We start from the raw sequence: 24,375 nt of genomic DNA, 5'->3' as shown, positions 1-24,375 counted from the left end.
GGAAGTTACACCCTGAGCTCTAGGAATTGGTAAAAATAGGTGTCCCTAACATGTGGAAGGGGTAAGGAAAATTGTGCGGCGGGGCCCTTGAGGAGAGAAGTGGTGCAGGACACAGCCCCTGGGGAAATGGGCAGGAAAGGGACAGAGTCTTGGGGTCCGGTTGCCAGCAATTCGAAAAGTGGCAGCCCTACGCGTTACAGAGTTGGTCACTCTACCATTTGACTCCCTGAGACAGCACAGCACGGCCAGGAAAGGACTTAATGTGCAAAGGAACAGACTTAGGGAAGCAAGCCCAGCACTAGGGCAGCAGACTGAGTTGCACAGAACCTGGCCTGAGAGTCAGAGCACCAGGAGAAAACGTTACACTATTTACAAGTAACAAGCCCGAGCAGCCGGCACCTTATTTGTTTGGTCTTTACCCCATAGATGATGGGGTTGAGCATGGGGGGCAGCAGGAAGCACATGTTGGCAAGGAGAACATGGACATGCTGGGGGAAATTCTGTCCAAAACGGTACATGAGGGAGGAGAAGAGACTTGGGATATAAAAGATTACAATGGTGCAGAGGTGAGAGCCGCAGGTCCCAAAAGTCTTCAGCCGGGCATCCTTTGTGGGGAGGCTGAAGATGGCCCTGAGGATCTGCATGTAGGAGATGGCAATAGAAATGACATCCAGACCCAACACACAGAACAGCACAAAGAGCCCATAGTAACTACTGATGCGGGTGTCGCCGCAGGCCAGTTTCACCACAGCGATGTGTACACAGTACGGCTCAGGGATGATGTTGGTTCTACAATATGGCCACTGCCTTGCCAGTAAGGGAAACGGTAATATGAGTGTGCCACTGCGCAGCACCACGGCCAGGGCAATCTTGGCCACCATAGGGTTTGTCAGGATGATGGAATGTCTCAAGGGATGGCAGATGGCCACATAACGATCCAAAGCCATGGCCGCCAATATCCCAGACTCAATTATTGCAAAGCAGTGAATGAAGAACATCTGGGTGAGGCAGGCATTGAAAGAGATCTCCCTGGAATTGAACCAGAAGATGCTTAGAATTTTCGGCAGGGTGGACGTAGACAGGACCAGGTCACTGATGGCCAACATGCAGAGGAAATAGAACATGGGTTCATGGAGGCTCGGCTCCGTCTTCACAATCAGCAGGATGGTGAGGTTCCCCACAAGGGCTATGACATAGATGGCAGAGAAGGGGATGGAGATCCACACATGAGCTGTCTCCAGGCCAGGAATGCCCAGCAGGATGAAGGTGGAGGGGTTGGTGAAGTTCTCTGTGTTTGATTGTGACATGGAGTTGGAGAGAAGGTGTCTAACCGTGAAATAGAACAGTGTCGCCTACATCTATCGTCGTTTCCACTGACTTGCTTTGTATGCCCAGGCTCTGGGGTGATGGTCACAGTAGCAATACCTGCATGGAGAGACAATGTTAACAGCAGTCGCTGTATGTATAATTGGAAACGGTTCTTCCTCATTGCACATTAATTAAATGAAAATAAGGACAGTGATCCCATACTGTACGGGGTTCCTCGTTTACCTGGTTTCTTATAATAAGAGAAGTGGGGAAAGCACCCAAATCCTTGACAAAACATGTGCCAGGGGAAAACCCCAAGTAGAACACACCTCAGGCAAAAGATCTGGAAATACTTGCTCATTCATGAGTGGCTAAACCAAGACAGTGTTCAGATACCTATGTGATGTTGTTGGACTGTAATTTGAACACAAAGGGTGTGTCTAGACTGCAGGCTTCTTTCGAAAGAGCCTCTTTCGAAAGCATCTTTCGAAAGAGGCTCTTTCGAAAGAGCGCGTCTAGACTGCAGGCGGATCTTTCGATAGCGGAAATCCGCTTTTTCGAAAGAGAGCACCCAGCGAGTCTGGATGCTCTCTTTCGAAGACAGCCTCTTTACATTGAAGAACGCCTTCCTTCGAAAGAAGAACTTTCGAAGGAAGGCGTTCTTCCTCGTGAAACGAGGTTTACCGCCACCGAAAGAAAAGCCGCGTTCTTTCGAAATAATTTCGAAAGAACGCGGCTTGAGTCTGGATGCAGGGGAAGTTCTTTCGAAAAAAGGCTACTTTTTTCGAAAGAACCCCTGAGTGTGGACACAGCCAAAGAGTGCTGTTGAAACAGCTGTTCTATGTTTGGAACAAATCTTGTACAAAGTATGCCAAGTGAATATCTAGAAAAAGCTCATATGTGTTCAGTGTTTGTCACCCAGTTTCTCTAATGGAGAGAACAGACTGAAAGGGAATTTCTAAAGCAGGTTCTGAGGGTGGAGGAGGCTGCCACATGATGACGGACTGAAAAGTCTGGAAAGGTTTAGAAAAGAGAAAAGAAAGGGGCGTATGGTAGAAGGGGGCAGGTTAGCAGTTTTGAAAGAATAAGTAATTCCCCAAAGCAACCAGAAGAACTAAGTGGGAGGAAAAAATTAGACAGAAAAACAGGAATGAGAATGGAGAGTCTAGACCATCCCTGATAGGTGTCTATCCAACCTGCTCTTAAATATCTCCAGAGGTGAAGATTCCACAACCTCCCTAGGCAATTTATTCCAGTGTTTAACCACCCTGACAGTTTTCCAACAACAAGCTAAATATGAGCCAAGAATGTGACGCTGTTGCAAAAAAGCAAACATGCTTCTGTTCTACTCTACGCTTATTAGGCCTTAATTGAAGTATTCCACAACCTCCCAGTTGCATCTCACGGAGTGGGTCTTTGTCCATGAAAGTTTATGCTCCAACACTTCAGTTGGTCTATAAGGAGCCACAGGACTCCTCACTGCTTTTGCACATTTAGACTAACACAGCTACCCCTTTGATAATTGAAGTATTTGTGCAGTTCTGGGCACTGCATTTCAAGAAAGATGCAAAGAAATTGGAGAAGGTCCAGAGAAGAGAAACAAGAATGATTAAAGGTTTAGAAAACATGAGCTATGAGGGAAGACGGAAAGAATTGGGCTTCTTTAGTTTAAAAAGGAGAAAGCTGAGAGGGGACATGATAGCCATTTTCAAGTATCGAAAAAGGTGTCACTAGGAAGAGGGAGACAAGTTGTTCTCCTTGGCCTCTACGGATAACACAAGAAGCAATGAGCTTAAACTGCAGCAAGAAAGGGTTAGGTTGGACATTAGGAAAAACTTCCTACCTGTCAGAGTGGTTAAACCCTGGAATAAATTGCCGAGGGAGGTTATGGAATCTCCATCCCTGGAGATATTTAAGAGCAGGTTGGATAGACACCTATCAGGGATGGTCCTGCCTTGAGGGCAAGGGAATAGACTCGATGACCTTTCAAGGTCGCTTCCAGTTCTAGTGTTCTATGGTTCTATGATTGTGCCGAGAGATAGGTGCCAAATTTCAGGAAAAAGGTGGAAAAATTGGAGAAAGTCCAGAGAGGATCAACACAAATTATTGAAGTTCTAGAATACGTGATGTATGGTGAGGATGGAAAGAAAAGACACAGAGGGAGCATGAGAACAGTCTGGCAGTATCGAACAGGTTACAAGTAGGCGGTTGAAGAAAATATTCCTCTTAATCTCTGAGGACAGGACAAGAAGCATTGGGATTAAATTTTAGCAGAGCAGGTTTAGGTTGGACTTTAGGAAAATTTTCCTACCTGTCAGGACAATTCAGCGCTGGAATAAGTTGCCTAAAGTAGTTGTGGAATTTCCATCACTGGAGCTTTTATAGAGTAGGTCTACATGGTGCTTCCTCCTGCACTGAGTTCAGGGAGAGGAGTTCATGACCTTTTGAGGTCCCATCCTGTTCTCTATTTCTATCCAATGGTCCCTCCCCACAATACACCCTATGAATCTACCCACCAATATAATAGACCAGGCATTTCTATTTACCCTATACCATAACACATAAACAAGAGATTCACCTTTCTTAATGGATCCACTGTATCACTGAAACATTGTCAGCCACTCCAGGCTTACACGGCATTCCCGGGAGCGGGCATGATGCACAGAAAAGAGGGACTGGGCACTGGAGCAAACTCGGCCCCTGTGGTAAGAGTTCTGGGATGTTTAGTGACCATCCATAGCACTGGCTTGGTGGAACAGGGGAGCTCCTCAACAAGAGATGGTACCTGCAAGTTATGAAATGGAGGAGCCTTTCCTGGAAGTTTCCCTCAAGCAGCCATGCCCTGCACCTCTCTCAGCCCAGCAGCAGCAGCAGCGTCCAATGCGGAAAGCGAGTGCAGGGGTGTGCACTGTTTATAGCAGAGCCTGTGCAATCTCTGGTGTGTTTCTGCACACGCTACCAGGGGACATTAACAGGCTGGACACAAACCTGTCCCTGCTTCTGTGCTACTTATCCGGGTGTAACCATAAACAGTAATTAAGGAATCCTCCCAAAGGGAGAGGAGAACTCTTGGGCTCTGGGCGGGGTCAGTGAGGAATTGGCTGCTCTGGGCGTTTGCGTATTTTTAAGAATTATACTGAGTAGGAAAAAAACAATGGCTAACGAGTAGATCCCCTAAGGTTGGATGTCCTGTAAATGCCCTGGAGGGATATGTAGGTTGTTGACTGACAGATCTGGGGACAGAAGACTGAAGTAGTTGCTTTCTTTCTTTCTTTCTTTCTTTCTTTCTTTCGGCACACGGGACTGTTGACAAAGGATCTTAGAACAGAAATTCTCTTCAGTAAGTATCATCATTCTATGCAGTGCAGGTTGCACCTCCAAAAACCAGAACTCTCTGTTCCAGCAATATCTGTCATCCAGTAGGACCATGGATGCACCTGGATGAGAGGGAGGGCCAGCTCGCCGGCAGCCCAGTTAGAGGCAGAGGGAGACCAGGGCCAGAGCCCCACAGCAGCCCCCATCTGCACGAGGCTGAGACAGAGTCCCACGGCAGTACAGATCAGCACTGGACACGAGCCCCATGGCACCAAATTAAATGAATGGAGATTGCCTATCTTCTAGAACTGGAAGGGACCTTGAAAAGTCATTGAGTCCAGTCCCCTGTTTTCACAGCAAGACCAAGTACAATCTCTAAGAAATTTTTTTGCCCTAAATGGCCTCTGCAAGGATTGAACTCACAACTCTGAGTTTAGCAGGCCAATGGGCAAAGCACTGAGCTAGCCCTTCACCACCTTTTCTGGCAGCTTCCTGGCACACAGAGCTGGGGCCAGAGCCATTTGTGACTTCTTTGTCTGGGTGCCAGGTAAGGTCACCAGGTACTTGGCTATTGACTGGAAAGTCTCAGTGAAAGGGGACTTGACTTTGTCTGGGTCCCTGTAGGAAGGGAGGAGGCATAGGGTCATTGACCCACAACAGAGATGTGAGTAGAACAGGGAATGTTTAGCTGAATACGATCAGGTCATTGTCTTTTTTTTGAGGTTTGTTGGATTTCTCTGTGCTCAGCAATGTAACTACCCCCTTACACAGTAACTTTTCAAACAGAATCCCAGGGAACAGGCCCGGCCAAAGAGTTTGTGGGACCCAAAGGCCACGCTGAAAGCAGTCATGCCACGTAGCCGGCCAGAGCGGCGAGGGAATGTGGGGTCCTCAGGATGCGGGGCCCAAGGCAACCACCTTGCTTGCCTTGCCTTAAGGCTGGGCCTGTCAGAGAAGGATTTTTCCTTGTTTTCATCTTTTTTTTTCAGTTTCAGTGTAATACCCAGCAACCAAGTAGTGTTTCACTAAGTGTGTTTTCTTCCTTTTGTTAATAAAAAATTGCTCTGTTCAGACCACAATCTAATTCCTGTGTCCTAGAAGGAAAGAGGTTCTGTGAAGACCACAAAATCAAGTATTAAGATAAATTACAGTTTGTTTCAACCTGTCTCCAGTGGGGGGGTAGAGCTGTGATACCCCAGAGCAGGAAATTCCCAAATGTGCTTTCCTGAGTTCCGAAAGAGCTTTTGCATTTGTGGGGTGGCAGTGATACCAAACCAAGAGAAGGGAACCTGTGACCCTGGAGAGTTTTTAAACACAAGCCTTTAAGGGCCAGGTATTTTTAAAGTGTTTGGAGAGCCCCCATCTTCTGCACTCAAAGTGCCAAACAGGGGGACAGCTTTCACAACACCTTGCATTTCTAACTTCACATACAAGAATGACACATGGACTCAAATAGAATGTACACACCCAGGGGGTTACCAGCTCTTGAATAGTAGGTTACTTTCCCTGTTTTTTAGATTCATGTTCTAAATTATATTTCCATAAAAATACGGGGACAAAGTGTCACAGTTCTCCTTCTGTCACATTGTTCCACTCTGCTCATCTGAGCTACAGGACCACTCATTGTTTCTTTAAAGTTACAGAGTAACACAGGATGTGTCTAAACTACATGGCTCCGTCGATGGAGCCATGTAGATTAGGCTGATGGGCAGAGGGAAATGAAGCAGCGATTTAAATAATCGTGGCTTCGTTTAAATTTAAATGGCTGCTGCGCTCTGCCGACCAGCTGATGATCAGCTGTTTGTCAGCAGATCGGGGCAGTCTGGATGCGCCGCAGTCAACAAGGAAGTCTTTGTGGACCAGCGCAGGTATGCCTCATGAAACCAGCCATTTAAATTTAAATGAAGCCGCGATTATTTAAATCGCGGCTTCATTTCCCTCTGCCGATCAGCCTAATCTACATGGCTCCATCGACGGAGCCATGTAGTTTAGACACACCCACTGTGATCGATAGATAGATAGATAGATAGGGTTTGTTTCTACTGGTGGTGCACAGCATCATATTACTTCAATGTTGTTGCACAAAACAAAATGCATCTGCACACTGATGGAATAAATTAGGAGGGAACATTTATTTTGTAACCTTCTAGTTTATTTCCAGTGAATCGTGCAATGTGTTGCTACGTTGTTAGAGAAGAAACAGGCAACCCAGGAGCCGATGGGGTAAGCAGAACTGCTTTATTGCCCACACACGTTTACCTCAGACATTCAACCCAACATCCGAGTGGCAAGAACCTGGCACCAATTACACCCTTTTATCTGCTTTAGTATATCACACGTCGATCACTACTTTCCTAAATCCATATTTAGTAATGTTAACTCCCATGAAATGAATATTAATAAGTAAATAACGAATACGATAACCAGTACAATGATACCCGCTCCTAATTATTAGTTACAGACTTTCTAATTGAATTAATGCTTTTTCACTACAAACTTTCTAAATCAGCAGGTTACAGAGATTACAAGAAATTTAATGTCCCTACCCCCCTTGTGCAGCCCTCCTGTCCCATCTTCTTCTGGCTTATCCAAGGCTGATTCAACCCCTCTTCTCACCCTCCTCATCCGTTCTGTTCAGTGGGGAGGTTCCATGCGTTGCAGGCCCACCTGGTTCAGAGATGCTGGGGAAAACTGGATTTCTCTAGAGGGCAGTTGTTCCCTTCTTCTGCCGGGAGATCTCGTTACAGCTGAGTGTCTTTAGAAAGGAACCTAACCCCAGTCTCCTGCCCCTTCATGCCAAGTGTGTGAGGGAAGAGAACAGGAAAAGGTCAAAGACACAGGGATACAGATGGCTACCACAAGAAGTGAATTAACAGGGATTCAAAGCATGTCGTTTTTATTCTGATTGGCCCTTTGTGGCTTCTTCATCTGGGTGCCAGGGAGGGTCACCGGGTACTGGACTATTGACTGGAAAGTCTCAGTGAAAGGGGAATTGACTTTGTCTGGGTCCTTGCAGGCAGGGGAGAGTCGTAGGGTCATTGACCCACAACTCTTCCATTCAGCTACGGCCATTCCTGGCCAAGTGGCAAAAGCTCCTGTCCAACCCCAGAGCAGAGGGAGACGAGCTGCAGCGGGGATGGGGGTGCAGGAGATCCAGTGAGTGACAGGAAGAGGGGAGTGCAAAAGAAATGGCCAAGGGCAGAGTGTGTGTGAAGGAGGTGGCAAAAGGGGCGGGGACACAATGGAGTAGGTGAAGCAGAGAGACGGGCCTTGGGGAAAGAAGCAGGCCAGGACACAGGGCCTGGGCGAATAGGTGGGTATGGAGCAGAGTCCTAGGTACCAGTTGCCAACAGTGAGAAGAGCAGTAACCCTGTGAATTACAGAGCCGTACACAGACTGATTCCACCGCGGGTCACCTGGACCCAGCACAGTAAGGGAAGAACATAACGTTGGTCTGACTTTAAAGGACGTGATTCGGGGATGAGGGCCCAGCACCATGTTACAAGCCAGTGAACTAAGGATCTTTGTCTCAGAGTCTGAGCCCTAGGAGAAAACTCTAAACGATTTATGGGTAATGAGCCCAAGCAGCCGACCCCGTATTTCTTTGGTCGTCACCCCGTAGATGATGGGGTTCAGCATGGGGGGCAGCAGCAGGTACATGTTGGATATGAGAACATGGACATGCGGGGGAAAGTTCTGTCCAAAACGGTATATGAGAGATGAGAAAAGAGTTGGAATGTAAAAGATTATGATGACACAGACGTGTGAGCCACAGGTCAAAAAAGTCTTGAGTCGGGCCTCCTTTGTGGGGAGTCTGAAGATGGCCCTGAGGATCTGCATATAGGAAGTGGCGATAAATATCACATCCAGACCCAAGACACAGAATAGCCCAAAGAGCCCATAGTAACTACTGACGCGGGTGTCCCCACAGGCCAGTTTCACCACAGCCATGTGTTCGCAATAGGGCTGAGAAATGAGATTGGTTCTGCAATATGACCACTGCCTCACCAGGAAGGGATAGGGAAGTGACTCCATGCAACTGCGCAGCACCACGGCCAGGCCAATCTTGGCCACCACAGGGTTTGTCAGGATGGTGGAATGTCTCAGGGGATGGCAGATGGCCACGTAGCGATCAAATGCCATGGCTGCCAATATCCCAGACTCAATCGCTGAGAAGCAGTGAATGAAAAACAGCTGAGCAAGGCAGGCACTGAAATGGATCTCCCTGGAATTGACCCAGAAGATTGCAAGCATTTTGGGCATGGTAGATGTGGTAAGAACCAGGTCGGTGGTGGCCAGCATGCAGAGGAAATAGTACATGGGCTCATGGAGGCTCGACTCCATCTTCACAATGAACAGGATGGTGAAGTTCCCCAAGAGGGCTATAATGTACATGGTGCAGAAGGGGATGGAGATCCACACATGGACCATCTCGAGGCCAGGAATGCCCTGCAGGATGAAGGTGGAGGGGTTGGTGAAGTCGGTTGCGTTGGAGTATGTCATGGAGTAGGGAAGACAGCATTAAACTCAGAGGCAGAAGAATGTCTTCTACATCTACCATATGTTCCTCTGACTTCGTTATATGCCTAGGCTTTAGGGTGATGGTCGCAGCACCTGGATGGAAAGATGATGTTAACAGGAGACATCACATGCACTACTGGAGGCCCTTTTAATTTGTGAAGCACATTGGTGTACATAATCCTATGGTTGGAATAGACCTCAGGATGTCATGAAGTCCAACCCCCCTGGTAAAAGCTTTTAACACAGAGAAAAGACACTTCCATTATTTAGAGAAATGAAACATTAACCACTGGCCCTACTAATGAGAATTCCATTATGTGTCAATAATTCCTAACCATAGAATCCTAGAATCCTAGATTCCTGTCTTGGAAGAGACCTCAAGAGTCATCGAGTCCAACACCCTGCCCAGAGCAGGACCAATCCCAACATCATGGTGTGGGGAAATATAATAGCCACAAGAGGAAAACAGGAATGCGAACACGTGTTTTGCCTCATTGCTCTTTCATGAAAGAATATCCATGATCGAGATTCCACGCTGTACGGAGCTCCCCATTCATGTGGTAGCGCAAAATTGTGAGAATGGGAACAAATACAATTGTTTGACAAGTGCTTGGAGAAACATCCCAAGTAGAACACACTTCAGGGAACAGGGAACACTTCTGGCCATCACTGAAAAGAGTGTCCAAATAAAGACAACCTTCAGATACCCACGTGATGTTCCTGGATTGTATTTTAAACATACAGGGTACGTCTAAACTACATGCCTCCGTTGACGGAGGCATGTAGATGAGCCAGATCTGCAGAGGGAAATGAAGCCGCGATTAAAATAATCGCGGCTTCATTTAAATTTAAATGGCTGCCCCGCTCAGCCGATCAGCTGTTTGTCGGAAGATCGGGGCAGTCTGGACGCGACGCGCCGACAAAGAAGCCTTTCTTGATTGGCACAGGTATGCCTCGTGAAACCAGGTTTACCTGTGCCGATCAAGAAAGGCTTCTTTGTCGACGGAGGCATGTAGTCTAGACACACCCACAGAGAACTGTTGCAACCACTGTTACCTGTTTGCAGCAAATCTTTTACAAAGTCTGCCAAGTAAGATGTCTGTTAAAAGCATGTGATTTGCTGGTTATGGTTATGGTTGGAATTGCAGCTAGCCAGGGATGTAAAAGGTAACAGGAAAGGTTTCTACAAGCATGTTAGCAATAAAAGGATGATCACGGTTAGTGTGGGATCCTTGGTGGATGAGGGAGGTAACCTAGTGACAGATGATATGGGAAAAGCTGAAGTACTGAATGCTTTTTTTTTTACCGCTGTCTTCACAGACAAGGTCAGCTCCCAGACTTCCGCATTAGGTAGCACAGTATGGGAGGGAAGTGGGCAGCTCTCGTTGAAGAAAGAAGGAATATTTAGAAAAGTTGGTTAAGGAACATTTAGACAAGTTGGACATACAGATATCCATGGGGCTGGATGTAATGTACCCAAGGGCACTGAGAGAGTTTGCTGATGATATTGCAGAACCTTTGGCCTTTATCTTTGAAAACTTGGGTACTTTGGTCTGACCCAGTATGGCAGTTCCTATGTCCTTATGCTCTCATGCCGCTGATACCGGGGTGAGGCTGAAATAGCCCCAGTGCTCAGGGTGGGCCTGTGCTGGAGATCCGTGTCCGGTTTTGGTCACTGCGGTGCGGCAGAAGGCAGGGAATTGGAAATGGTTTAGGGGCAAGTGATGAGGGTGTTGAAAGGATGGAAAGCAACCCGAGTGTGACAGCTAAAGGACCTGGAGGTATGTCGTCTGCACAAGCAGAGATTCAGGGGGACATGAGCAGCCTGCGAATCCTTCAAAGGCAGCGCAGAAAGGCAGGAGAAAGCTGTTCTCTCTTGCCACATGGGCAGGGAAAGAGCCAGTGAACTCAAGATGCCGCAAAGCAGATGAAAATGAAACAAGGTCCTAAAAAAGAGGACAATGGAAGAAAAGACTCGGAAGGGGGCGAAAGGTCCCTGGCTGGGGGCTTTCTGAACGAGACAGGACCTCCACCTGTGTGGGGATGGTTTAGACCGAACATGCCACCCTCTTGGGGGGGGGGGGGGCAGACCCGCTGCCTTTTCATCCCTTCTGATCCGGTGGCTCTAAGACACTGTTGTGTAAAATTCCGGTGTGGGCCAGGCCTGAGTGACACACGTAAAACGGCTCAATAAGGGGGTGACCGGATGACATTTAATAGCCGGCATTGCACAGCGGGTCAGCGTAGGTCACTGCCTCACAGACACTGCATGGGACAACACGCAGGGCTGGAATATTGGTGTAGCAAGAGCCCGGCTGGCTCAGGACGCACAGTTCAGGGGACAAGGGAGTTGCTTTTCTCTTCCATATTAAAGACACAGGCACTTGCTCTGAGGCTGAGCTGTAACTAGGACACAGCCTTGTGGACAGCTGCTGGGGAACCATAGAAGGGCCAAACATCGCAGGGTCCATGACACACTGGAAACCAGGAGAAAACGGGTCTGGCCCATGTTGGTCCAGTGAGAAGCCTCCATTTCCAGGCATTTAAAAGCCAGAGCCCTGAGGTGCCAGAGCGGGAGGGGCAGTCTCTGAGCATTCACACACAGCCGGCTCCTCCGCTCTGTGCTCACGTCTCACTCCAAGGGGCGGTCGCACCCCTGTGAGTTCAGGCTGCCTGAGGCTCCAGGGCCGTTCTCTCTCAGGGTGACCCGAGCTAACTATTGGCCAGGGGCTCGGAATGGCACCTTGTACGGCTCATCCAGGAACACCTGTCACACCAAAGGGTCCCCGGTGCCCCGACACACAGACACCTCAGAGCTGGAGGCATCGCTAGGGGTGGGCCAGGCTGCAGAGAAGAGAGGGAAGCTCCTCAGCAAGAGATTCTTACCTGGGAGTCCTGAGATGGACGTGTCTTCCTCAGGCAGGCGTGTGCCCCACCCCTCAGCCCGGCATCTGCAGCAGCTTCCTCTGCTGATATTCGAGGCAGGGTGGGCGCTGGTTATAACACGTCTCTGGGTATTCCAGTGGGGTTTGCTCAGGCACTGGGGAGAAGTGGGACCTGAATGTAAACCGGCTGGAGACCAGCCTGTTAGTGCCCCTGGGCTATTTACCCAGCTGTAGGCATAACGAGTAATTAAGGGACCTTCCCACGGGAGAGGAGATCTCTTGGGCTCTGGGCTGAGACATGGAATAATTGTCTGCTCTGAGCATTTGTGTGTTTTTAAGAGTGTTACCCATTAAAATACAATAACAATGTGTTGCTTGTAGCTCTTCCTGGGGTGTGATGCCCTGTAAGTGCCACGAAGGGATGGGTAGATAGCAGATACACAGATCTGGAGACAGAAGTGTGACTGAAGACACTACACTTTCTGGAGGCACATGGGGCTCTCCTTACGGTGTCACACATCAATAATGCTCATCAGTAACCATCATGATCCTGTGCGGCCCCTTGCACGGAAGACTCTTGAGAAGTATTGGTAATGTCAGTATGTCGGTATGAACATAGCCCCATTCTAGAGGTAGAAAAACTGAGGCTCAGTAGGATATGAATTGACCAAGGTCACCAAGAGAAAAAATTGCTGGACGACAGAAAGAGTGTAGGAGTCCTTTCTTCCCTGCCGTACCCAGGCTCTGTCAGTTACTTCGAGAGGGAAATGGACTCCCATTCCTGCAGTGTTTGGGCAGTCGGCAGAGGACAGGTTGGGTGAGGGACCCATCTGAGGTTTCCAGAACTAGCTGGGGTTTGTGAGCTCCCCTCTCCCAAGAAGTGGGAACCCCCCGACCTCACATCTGTTCCCAGCCCTGCCAACCGGACACAGCCAGTGGGGTCACTTGTGGGGGTAAGATATTGAAAATCCAGCACAAACAGAGTGTCCCTGTGGGTGGAGGCCGATCATGTCTGTCTCAGGGACACAGGCCTCCCCTCCCATGAAGCTGCTGTGGAATAAGGGGCCCTATAGGCAGGTCAGAGGCTGAGTTACTGTTTTCATTGGACGTTTCCTCTCCGCCCGCCTCATCTTGTGCTGCCCCCTTCTAAGGAGCAGCTGCTGCAAACAAGGAGCATTGAAAAGGGGGCAGACGCAGCCCCCCCACCCCTCAGTGTCGCTCCCATACCCAGGAGCTGGGGCCCATTTCTCCAGGGATCTCCAGCTCCATAGTCACTCCACTGCGATGCGTCCCCCCCCACAGGCTGTGGGAGGGAGCCGGGCAGCAGCTGCGGCCGTACCAGCCCCACGACTTTGGAGCAGCCTCCAGCCCTGTCTGTGAACCTCCCTCTGCCCAGCAACCCCCCAGACAGGCTCACAGGGAGCTGGGTGCAGTTTGCAGCTGAAGGTGGCTGGACGGGGCTGGCCAGGGACTGAATTTTCCCTGGGTGACTGACCAGACTCATGTGTTCTGCCTCTAGCCCTGCCAGGGCAGTTCTCAGGGGCCACGACTCCCAGAGCTCCCCCCGCGACAGCCACTCACTGGAATATCTGCCCTGTGATAGGTGAAGTCACAGAAGACACCTTGGGGGAGCTTCTGGGTGTGCTCACAAGCTCACTGCCACTCGCCTTCCCTCTCTCTGGGACACCTCACTGCCCGGTCCTGTTGGGCCAGCTCCCTGGTCTCCCCCACGCTGAGATCCCTGCCCCCACGAGGAGCAGTACAGACAACGAACCTCTTCAGGTCCAAGGAGAGTGCAGTTTGTGTCCAGCTTTCTGGGATACCCCTCCCCAAATGGATCAAAACGCCCAATGAATTCCTTGGGTAAACCCCTTTAGCCATAATAGGGGGAATGTGCCCTCTGGTTGCTCCCTCAGGTAACAGTTATTTACACAGGGCAGGATGCTAAATAAAAGTGATTTTATTAAGTACAAGCAGTAGGATTGACGTGGCTATCGGGGAGAACAGGCCGAGCAAAGTAGATTACAAACTCAGAATACCAGAAAACATTTAGCTAATGCTAACCCTAAGTCCTCCATTGAAATGCATTATTTTTCTTACCCAGCTAAGCCTGCAAGACGAGGGGAATCTCCCCTTCTTTGGGGTCTCTGGTTCTCTTCTCCCCGGTGTGCCAGCCAAAGACCAACACTTGCTAGTCTCCTATTGTTTTAACAATTCACACTTTTGCCTGAGATGTTACCTGGCCACTCACTACCAGGTGGTAACTGGCTTCCGAAGACCAAGCTCAGCTTAGAGTTAAGAACAAAAGGCTTTTTACAGAAGATTTGATTTGCCCAGATTTCGAGGGGTCCCAGCATTGGAAACACCCTGGATGGCTTTTCTTCGCACATTTAAACCATGAAGCATTCCCCGCGCCTTATGTCTAACGTTACACACCAGATCCAGCGGATTATGTCCTGAAGATTGATAGGTTACTTGAAGCCATTTGTCCAAAGCATCTCCGAGCGGTGGATATTTGTGTCCATGCGCCCATTTCAAAAGCACGGGGGGAGGGAATGGGGTTTGTCTCACGCTCTTCTTCCACCTAACCCAACCCAGCACGTACCCACCCCCTGTTTCTCCTACCTACCCCATGCAATCAGATTCCTCCCACCTGCTTTCCCAACCCAGGACACCTGGTAGAGACGAGCATCCCCAAACTCTCCTCCTCTCTGACTCCCCTCAGCCAATTACTCCCTTGCTCCTCATCTTCCTGAACTACACCTCTCCCTCCCAGCCACTAACTCCCTCCTTCTCTCCTCTTTTTCTCCCCTCCCTACCTGCTCTCTGAGCTCTGTTTGTAGCAGGCAGCTCCATGCAAAGCTGCTGAGTGAGATGTCTCTCCTCCAGCCGACCAGCTGAGCTCCCTGCCTGCGGGCATAGGGTCACAAACCCACGACTATCCTGTTCATCTGGTGCCATACAAGTAGGCAGGTTCCTGCCAGGTGGCAGAAGCTCCTGTCCAAACCCAGAGCGCAGGGAGCCGAGCTGCAGCAGGCATGGGGTGTGTGTGTGTGGGGGGGGAGGAATCCAGTGAGTGACAGGAGGAGGGGAGTGTAAAAGAAATGGCCAAGGGCTGGGGAATGGTGGAGGAAGTGGCGAAAGAGGCAGGGACTCATTGGACTAGGTGGGGCAGAGGGAGGGGCTATGGGGAAAGAAGCAGGCCAGGACACAGGGCTTGGTGGAATAGGTGGGTAGGCAGCAGAGTCCTGGGCACCAGCTGCCAACAACGAGAAAGTTGTAACCGTGAGAGTAGCTCTACACAGATTGATTCCACCCTGGGTCACCCTGATCCCGCGCAGTAAGGGAAGGACACAACATCGGTCTGACTGTAAAGGACGTAATTCAAGAAGGGGGCCCAACACCATGTTACCAGCGAGTGAAGCAAGGAGCTTGGTCTCGGAGCCAGAGTCCTAGGAGAAAACATAAGACTATTTCTGGGTAATGAGCCTGAGCAGCCGGCCCCATATTTGTTTGGTCTTCACCCCATAGATGATGGGGTTCAGCACGGGGGGCAGCACGAGGTACATGCTGCCAATGAGAACATGGACATGCAGGGGAAAGTTCTGTCCAAAACGGTAGATGAGGGAGGAGAAAACAGTTGGGATATAAAATATTGCGATGGCGCAGAGATGTGAACCACAGGTCAAAAATGTCTTGAGCCGAGCCTCCTTTGTGGGGAGGCTGAAGATGGCCCTGAGGATCTGCATATAGGTGAGGGCAATAAAAATGCCATCCAGACCTAACACAAAAAACAGAACAAAGAGTCCATAGGAACTACTGATGTGTGTGTCACTGCAGGCCAGCTTCACCACGGCGATGTGCACACAGTACGGCTCAGAGACGATGTTGGTTCTGCAATATGACCATCGCCTCAGCAGGAAGGGATAGGGCAGTATAACTATGCTGCTGCGCAATACCACGGCCAAACCCATCTTGGCCACTGAAGACTTTGTCAGGATGGTGGAATGTCTCAGGGGATGGCAGATGGCCACGTAGCGATCCAACGCCATGGCCGCCAATATCCCAGACTCGATTGTTACAAAGCAGTGAATGAAGAACACCTGGGTGAGGCAGGCATTGAAAGCGATCTCCCTGGAATTGAACCAGAAGATGCTCAGGATTTTGGGCAGGATGGACGTGGACAGGATCATGTCAGTGGCAGCCAGCATGCAGAGGAAATAGTACATGGGCTCATGGAGGCTTGGCTCCATCTTCACAATGTACAGGATGGTGAAGTTCCCCAAGAGCGCTATCACGTACATGGCGCAGAAGGGGATGGAGATCCAGACATGGGCTGTCTCCAGGCCAGGTATGCCCAGCAAGATGAAGGTGGAGGGGTTGGTGAAGTCAGTTGCATTGGAATATGACATGGAGCAGGGGAGAAGGAATTGAAATCTGAGGCAGAACGGTGCTTCCTACATCTACATTCCAACGTACACCGTACGTTTCCCAGATTTCACCAGGCTCTAGGGGGATGGTCACAGAACCTGGATGGAGAGACGATATTAACAGGAGACATCACATGGACCTCTGGAGACTCTTTTCATGGGTTAAATGTATTCCCTGCTCTTCACACATAGAAAAGACATTTCCATTAGTCGGAGAAATGAAACATTAACCACCAATAGCACTGATATGAATTCCATATTTTATGTGTTAATATTTCCAATCCAAAATCATGTGGGAATATGTAATAGGTGCTACAGGGGAACAGGACTGTGGATACATGTTTTCCATCATTGCTCTTTGCTGAAAAGCAAACCAGAAGAGATTCTTGTCATACGAATTCCCTGTTGACCAGGTTACTAAAAATATGAGGGGGAAAAGGACAAATCTTTGACAAGTGAATTGTCGGGGGGGACCCCAATTAGAACACACTTCGGGGGAAACTCGTGGCTGTTGGTTATAGGAGTGTTATTAAAAATGTTTAAAGCAAACACAATCTTCAGATCCCCCTGTGATGCTCTTAGGTTGTAGTTGGAACACACAGCACTGTTGCCACCACTACTATAAATGGGAAAGACATCTTGCACAAGGTAGGCCAATGAGATTTCTCCCAAAAGCTCATGGTTTGCTGGTTATGGTTGTACCATTTGTGCTGATGCATATTTTTGTCCTAGAAGATACAAAATTTACTGTGGGTCCGTGTTTCATATGTTACTTCCTGGAGTAACACCCACAGAATCATTACCCAGTGCTGCGTCTATGCGCAAAAGCGGCCACTCTTGTGTAAAAACTTTCTGCGTGTCTACACTGGCCGCGTGTTCTTGCACAAGTAAACTGATGTGCTAATTTATGAAATCAGGGCTTCTTTTGCCAAAACTCTGACACTCCCACTCAGGAATAAGCCCTTTTGTGCAACTGTTCTTGCGCAAGTGGCCAGTGTAGACAGGCAACATGAATTTCTTGCTCAAGAAAGCCCTACAGTTAAAATGGCCATTAGAGCTTTCTTGCACAAGAGAGCGTCTACACTGGCATGGATGCTCTTGTGCAAAGGCATATCTCTTGTGCAAAAGCACATGCCAGTGTAGACGCTCTCTTCTGGAGGAGTTTTTGGCAGAAGAACTCTTGCACTAAAGAGTTTTTGCTCAAAATCACGCCAGTGTAGACCTAGCCAGTGTGTTTGGGAAAGTCTTGTCAGGTTTCTTGGTTCTTCAAGTTAAAATAAGCTCCGCAAATGGAGCCACATCAATTGTACAGCTTATATCAAAATTGGGAGCATCTCCAAAGCACTTGCTTTGCAATAGAGCACTCTTCCTCTGACTTCCCATACTCCTCGTCCAATGAGGGTTACAGGAGTTGGAGTCAGTAGTCTCCAGCTTGACAACATTTTAACTTGATTGTGAAATAACTGCCTGTTGTGTAGAGGTAGACGAAGTTATTTCGGAAGAGTGCTGGTTATTTCAGAATAATGTTACAGTGTGTCCGGTTTTGGACACCGCAGCATGGAAGGCAGAGACCTGGGAAGGATTCTGGGGCAAGTGGGAAGGGTGTTGAAAAGATGGAAAGCAGTGCGGATGTCACAGCTGAAGGACCTGATAGTATTTCATTTGGAGAAGCGGAGATTCAAGGGGGATATGAGCAGCCTGCAGACCCTTCTAAAGCTGGCATGGAAAGGCAGAAGAAAGCTGTTCTTTCTTGCCACAGGGGCAGGGAGAGATTCCATCGACTCCAGCTGCTGCAGAGCAGATGGAGATGAAACAAGGTCCTACACAAGAGGACAATGGAAGAAAAGACTCGGAAGGGGGTGGAAGGTCCCTGGCTGGTGGGTCTCTGAATGAGGCAGGACCCCCACCCATCTGGGGATGATTTTTCCGTCTATATTGACAATATACACACTTGCTGTGAGGTTGATTTGTAACTAGGATGCACAGTTGGTGAGACCCTTAAGGGACCTCGTTGTTCCAGTGAGAAGCCTCCATTGCCAGGCTTTTAACAGCCGGATCTCCGAGGTGCCAGAGGGGGAGGGGCAGTCTCTGAGCATTCACACAGCCGGCTCCTCTGCTGTGTGCTCACATCTCACTCCAAGGGCTGGTCGCACCCCTGTGAGTTCAGGCTGCCTGACGCTCCAGGGCCGTTTTCTCTCAGGGTGACCAGAGCTAACTACGGGCCGGGGGCTCAGAATGGCATCTGGTATGGCGCATCCAGGAACACCTGTGACCCCAAACGGTCGCCGGTGCCCCTGACATGCAGCCACCTCAGGGCTGGAGATGTCACCGGGGGTGGGCCGGGCTGCAGAAAAGAGAGGGGAGCTCCTCAGCAAGAGATTCTTACCTGGGAGTCCTGAGATGGACGCGTCTTCCTCAGGCAGGTGTGTGCCCCTCCCCTCAGCCCGGCATCTGCAGCAGCTTCCTCTGCTGAGAGCCGAGGCAGGGTGGGCGCTGGTTATAACATGGCTCTGGGTATTCCAGTGGGGTTTGCTCAGACACTGGGGAGAAGTGGGACCTGAATGTAAACCGGCTGGAGACCAGCCTGTCTGTGCCCCTGGACTATTTACCCAGCTGTAAGCACAAGGCATAATTAAGGGACCTTCCGAAGGGAGAGGAGATCTCTTGGGCTCTGGGCTGAGTCAGGGAGTAATTGTCTGCTCTGAGCATTTGTGTGTTTTTAAGAATTTTACTCATTAAGAGAAAAATAGCAAGTATAATGTGTAGCTCTCCCCAGGCTGTGATGCTCTAAGTGCCAAGAGGGGATGGGTGATAATAGAGACACAGATCTGGAGACAGAAGAGTGACAGTGGACACAACACTGCCTTGAAGCACATGGGGCTCTCGTTAAGGCATCACACATAATTAATGCTCATCAGTAATTATCATGATCCTGTGCTGCCCCTTTCACTGAAGGGTCTTAAGAAGCCTCAGTAATGTCAGTATATCTGTATGAACATAGCCCCATTCTACAGATAGGAAAACTGAGGCACGGAAGGATATGAATTGACCAGGGTCACTGAAAGGCTATAATCCCAGTAATATGTTTGTAATATCTTGACCACAGTCTCTGTTAAAAATCTTTCACATATGCCATCACTTGGACGGGCCTGGTCTGAGGCCCAGCTAACCACGAACAAAACATGGCTCAAAAGGAACAGAGATAAGAAGAAGACACGTCTTGTTTGTACAACTAAGGTATGTCTAGACTACACAGCTCCATCGACGGAGCCATTTAAAATAGTTTATCCGGCATAGGCAAAGAAGTAGGGATTTAAATAATCCTCGTTTCATTAAAATAAACATGGCTGTCACGTTGTGCCGACGATCAGCTGATCATCGTCACAACACAGCGGCCATGTTTATTTTAAATAATCCCCACTTCTTTGCCTATGCTGGGTAAACTAGTTTACATGGCTCCATCGATGAAGCCATGTAGTCCAGACATACTCTTAGACATGAAAGATAGTAGGACCCCAGGTGCAGGGCAGTAATTGGGGCCTCATCATGAATTATAGACACATAACTCTTTAAGAGTGTCCTCAAAAGTCTGCCTGACAAGTTCAGGAGGAGATAGCCGTGTATCCTCCCCACATACCAGCCAATGTTCGGGGAGGGGAGACAGCCAGCATGAGTAATGAGTATTGATAACTATCTCTCAGAGATGCCAATCCAGTCCAAGGGGGCGTGATGGATAAACAATCTGCCAGTGCTGTGTATTGTTTAGTGTTCTCTTTGTTTTAAGACCACAGAGGAATGTACCTGCAAGCAAGTTGGTCCGGGAGAAGCTATGGACCTGAAATCAGGATGTAACCTACTCACTGCTAAAATGATAGTGGAGCCCTAATATCTGTTTATTAGCATACATGTAAATCCGAGCCATGGGTGCAGCATTTATATAATCCTTTAGACTACCTAGAATCTATCCAGGGACTCAGGAACTCTCACCCCATCGCTTCTGTCCACCCATTGGCACCCTATATAGTCTATAGGAATCATGACACTCCATCAGTGCTCTGCGCAATAAACGCTCGTGCCTGGATCTACAGTGTTGAACTTCTGTTTCTTCAGTCACCAAGGCTATGTCTAGACTGCAAGCCTCTTTCGAAAGAGGCTCTTTCGAAAGATACTTTTGAAAGAGCCTCTTTCGAAAGAGAGCGTCTAGACTGCACGTTGAACTTTCGAAAAAGCGGCTTGCTTTTTCGAAAGAAAGCATCCAGTGAGTCTGGATGCTCTCTTTCGAAGAAGCCCTATTTACATTGAAGAACGCCTTCTTTCGAAAGAGGAACTTTCGAAAGAAGGCGTTCTTCCTCGTGAAATGAGGTTTACCGCCATCGAAAGAAAAGCCGCGTTCTTTCGATTTAATTTCAAAAGAACGCGGCTTGAGTCTGGACGCAGGGGAAGTTTTTTCGGAAAAAGGCTACTTTTCTCGAAAAAACCCCTGAGTCTGGACACAGCCCAAGAGAAAACATGGCCAGATGGCAGAGGGAATAAAGAAGCCCTGCCTTCCTGGACATGCCTCGGTCTGTCGGACTTGCTGAGAGGGAAATGGACTCCCAAGCCCGTAGGGACTGGTGTTTGGGCAGGAGGCAGAGGACAGGTTGGGTGAGGGACCCATCTGAGGTTCCCAGAACTAGCTGGGGTTTGTGAGCTCCCTGCTCCTGGGAGGTGGGACCTCCTTGACCTCACGTCTCCTCCCACCCAGAGACCTGCCAACCGGGCACAGCCAGTGGTCCACGTGAGGGGATCAGACATAGCAAATACAGCTCCAACAGGGTGTCCCTGCGGGTGGAGGGCAGCCGGGGCCTTTCTCAGGGACCGAGGCCTCCCCTCCTGTGAAGCTGCTGTAGGAAAAGGGGCCGGTCAGATGCTGCCCCTTCATATGGAGCAGCTGGAAACAAGGAGCATTGAAGACAGGGCACACAACGCAGCTTCCTCGGCCCCTCCGAACTGGGAGCTGGGGCCCATTTCTCCAGGGATCTCCGGCTTCGTACTCACTCCACTGCGATGAGTCCCCCCCCACAGGCTGTGGGAGGGAGCTGGGCAGCAGCTGTGGCCGTACCAGCCCCACGACTTTGGAGCAGCTTCCAGCCCTCTTAGTGAAGCTCCCCCTGCCAGCAACCCCCCAGAAAGGCTGACGCAGATCTGGGTGCAGGTTGCAGCTGCAGGTTTCCCTGGGTGACTGACCAAACCCATGTGTCCTGCCTTTCTCCCAACCGGAGCAGCTCTCAGGGGCTGCGACTCACAGAGCTCCCTCCATGATGATGGCCACTTAATGGAATAACAGCCCTGTGATGGGGGGTAGTCACAATAGACCCCTTGGGGAGGTTCCGGGTGTTCTGACAAGGTCACTGCCATTCGCCTTCCTTCTTTCTGGGACACCTCACTGCCCAGTCCTGCTGGGCCACTTCCCTGGTCTCCCCCAGGCAAGGCCCAGAGCTGAGATCCCTGCCCCACTCCCCAAGGAGCAGCACAGACACTGAACCTCTTCCGGTCCCAGGCGAGTGCAGTTTTGGCCACAGCTTCCTGGGATACCCCTCCCGAAATGGGATCAGAACCCCAGTGAATTATTTGGCTAAGCCCCTTTAGCAATGAAAGGGGGAATGTGCCCATTGGTTGCTTCCCCGGTAACAGTTATTTATTGATAGCCAATAAAAGTGATTTTAATAAGTAGCAGTAGGGTTTAAGTAGCAGTAAGTGAGATCAGGAGGAGCAAAACAGATTACCAACATAAAATAAGAGAGAGCATTTAGCGAATTCTAACACTAAAACCTCATAGAAATTCATTATCTTTTCTTACCCAGCTAAGCACGGAAGATGAGGCAAATCTCCCCTTCTTTTGTGGTGAGGGATGGCAGGAATAGGTGGGTGAGGGAGCAGAGTCCTAGGCACCAGCTGCTACAATGAGAAGGGCCGTAACCCTGAGAGTTACAGAGCTGTATGCAGTCTGGTTCCGCCGTGGGACACCCTGACCCAGCACAATAAGGGAAGGACATAACGTCAGCCCGACTGCAAAGGGCGTGATTCGGGGAAGAGGGCCCAGCACCATGTTACCAGCCAGTCAAGCAAAGAGCTTGGTCTGAGATCCAGAGCCCTAGGAGAAAACTTTAGATTATTTCTGGGTCATGAGCCTGAGCAGCCGACCCCGTATTTGTTTGGTCTTCACCCCGTAGATGATGGGGTTTAGAATGGGGGGCAGCAGCAGGTACATGTTGGAAATGAGAACATGGACATGCGGGGGAAAATTCTTCCCAAAACGGTATATGAGGGATGAGAAAAGAGTTGGGATGTAAAAAATTATGATGACACTGATGTGCGAGCCACAGGTCAAAAAAGTCTTGAGCCGGGCCTCCCTTGTGGGGAGTCTGAAGATGGCCCTGAGGATCTGCATGTAGGAAATGGCGATAAATATCACATCCAGACCTGCGACACCGAATAGCGCAAAGAGCCCATAGTAATTACTGACGTGGGTGTCGTCACAGGCCAGCTTCACCACAGCGATGTGTTCGCAATAGGGCTGAGAGATGAGGTTGGTTCTGCAATATGACCACTGCCTCACCAGCAGGGGGTAGGGCAGTGACTCCATGCAACTGCGCAGCACCACAACTAGACTAATCTTGGCCACTAAAGTGTTTGTCAGGATGGCAGAATGCCTTAAAGGATGGCAGATGGCCACGTAACGATCCAAAGCCATGGCTGCCAATATCCCAGATTCGACTGATGCGAAGCAGTGAATGAAGAACAGCTGGGCGAGGCAGGCACTGAAATCGATCTCCCTGGAATTGAACCAGAAGATCGCCAGCATTTTGGGCAGAGTTGATGTGATGAGAACCAGGTCAGTGACGGCCAGCATGCAGAGGAAATAGTACATGGGCTCATGGAGGCTTGGCTCTGTCTTCACAATGAACAGGATGGTGAAGTTCCCCAAGAGAGCTATGACGTACATGGCGCAGAAGGGGATGGAGATCCACACATGAGCCGCCTCCAGGCCAGGAATGCCCAGCAGGACGAAGGTAGAGGGGTTGGTGAAGTCGGTTGTGTTGGAATATGTCATGAAGTTAGGAAGACAGCATTCAACTTGGAGGCAGAACGGTGTCTTCTACATCTACCAAATGTTCCTCTAACTTTCTTTATATGCCCAGACTCTAGGGTGCTGGTAACAGTACCTGGATGGAAAGATGATATTAAAAGGAGACATCACACGCACTACTGGAAGCCCTTTTCATTGGTGAAGCACATTGGTTTATACAATCCTAGGATTGGAAGAGACCTCAGGATGTCATCAAGTCCAACCCCCCCCCACTAAAAGCCTTTTACACAGAGAAAAGACACTTCCATTATTTAGAGAAATGAATGATTAACCACTGGCCGTACTAATGAGAATTCCATATTTTATGTGCCAAAAATTCCTAAATACAGAATCATAAAATCCTCAAATCCTAGGATCTTCCTGTTGGAAGAGACATTAGGAGTCATTGAGTCCAGCCCACTGTCCAAAGCATGACAAATCTCAACATAATGTTGTAGGAAAATTTTATGATTCAGAGTCTCTGGGGGCATGTCTACACTACCCTCCTAATTCGAACTAGGAGGGTAATGTAGGCATACCGCACTTGCAAATGAAGCCCGGGATTTGAATTTCCTGGGCTTCATTTGCATAAAGCCGGCCGGTGCCATTTTTAAATGCCAGCAGTTCGAACCCCGTGCCACGCGGCTCCACGCGGCACGGAGTAGCTAGTTCGGATTAGGCTTCCTAATCCCAACTAGCTGTACTCCTCGTGGGTTAGGTAAAAAGGTGTAAAAAACAAGGGTGATGTCATGGTAGGGAGTCTATTAGGGTGTGTCTAGACTACATGCCTCTGTCGACGGAGGCATGT

At 49.3% G+C, this 24,375-nt stretch overlaps 4 protein-coding genes across 4 annotated transcripts; all 4 read right to left on the bottom strand.

The window, feature by feature from the left end:
• Positions 1 to 365: 365 nt before the first annotated feature.
• On the bottom strand, positions 366 to 1,307 carry LOC102452197 (olfactory receptor 52M1-like). The gene has a single exon (XM_006113777.3). It carries the CDS (start codon positions 1,305 to 1,307, stop codon positions 366 to 368), a length of 942 nt encoding a protein of 313 aa, XP_006113839.3.
• A 6,859-nt stretch (positions 1,308 to 8,166) lies between these two features.
• On the bottom strand, positions 8,167 to 9,126 carry LOC142818382 (olfactory receptor 52M1-like). The gene has a single exon (XM_075897778.2). It carries the CDS (start codon positions 9,124 to 9,126, stop codon positions 8,167 to 8,169), a length of 960 nt encoding a protein of 319 aa, XP_075753893.2.
• A 6,373-nt stretch (positions 9,127 to 15,499) lies between these two features.
• On the bottom strand, positions 15,500 to 16,441 carry LOC102450995 (olfactory receptor 52M1-like). The gene has a single exon (XM_014568874.4). The coding sequence runs from the start codon at positions 16,439 to 16,441 to the stop codon at positions 15,500 to 15,502; it is 942 nt and encodes a 313-aa protein (XP_014424360.4).
• A 6,169-nt stretch (positions 16,442 to 22,610) lies between these two features.
• LOC142818355 (olfactory receptor 52R1-like) lies at positions 22,611 to 23,552 on the bottom strand. Its single transcript, XM_075897602.2, has one exon. It carries the CDS (start codon positions 23,550 to 23,552, stop codon positions 22,611 to 22,613), a length of 942 nt encoding a protein of 313 aa, XP_075753717.2.
• Between the last annotated feature and the right edge of the window lie 823 nt (positions 23,553 to 24,375).

Source organism: Pelodiscus sinensis, chromosome 1, assembly GCF_052426305.1.
Source record: "Pelodiscus sinensis isolate ZL-2025 chromosome 1, ASM5242630v1, whole genome shotgun sequence".
Lineage (NCBI taxonomy): Eukaryota > Metazoa > Chordata > Testudines > Trionychidae > Pelodiscus > Pelodiscus sinensis.
Note: the sequence above shows the minus strand (reverse complement) of the source record. Positions and strands in the feature narration are given on the sequence as shown.

Coding starts and splice junctions, on each gene's coding strand:
- LOC142818382 (XM_075897778.2), bottom strand. CDS start 9,126: ATGACATACTCCAACGCAACCGACTTCACCAACCCCTCCACCTTCATC.
- LOC142818355 (XM_075897602.2), bottom strand. CDS start 23,552: ATGACATATTCCAACACAACCGACTTCACCAACCCCTCTACCTTCGTC.
- LOC102450995 (XM_014568874.4), bottom strand. CDS start 16,441: ATGTCATATTCCAATGCAACTGACTTCACCAACCCCTCCACCTTCATC.
- LOC102452197 (XM_006113777.3), bottom strand. CDS start 1,307: ATGTCACAATCAAACACAGAGAACTTCACCAACCCCTCCACCTTCATC.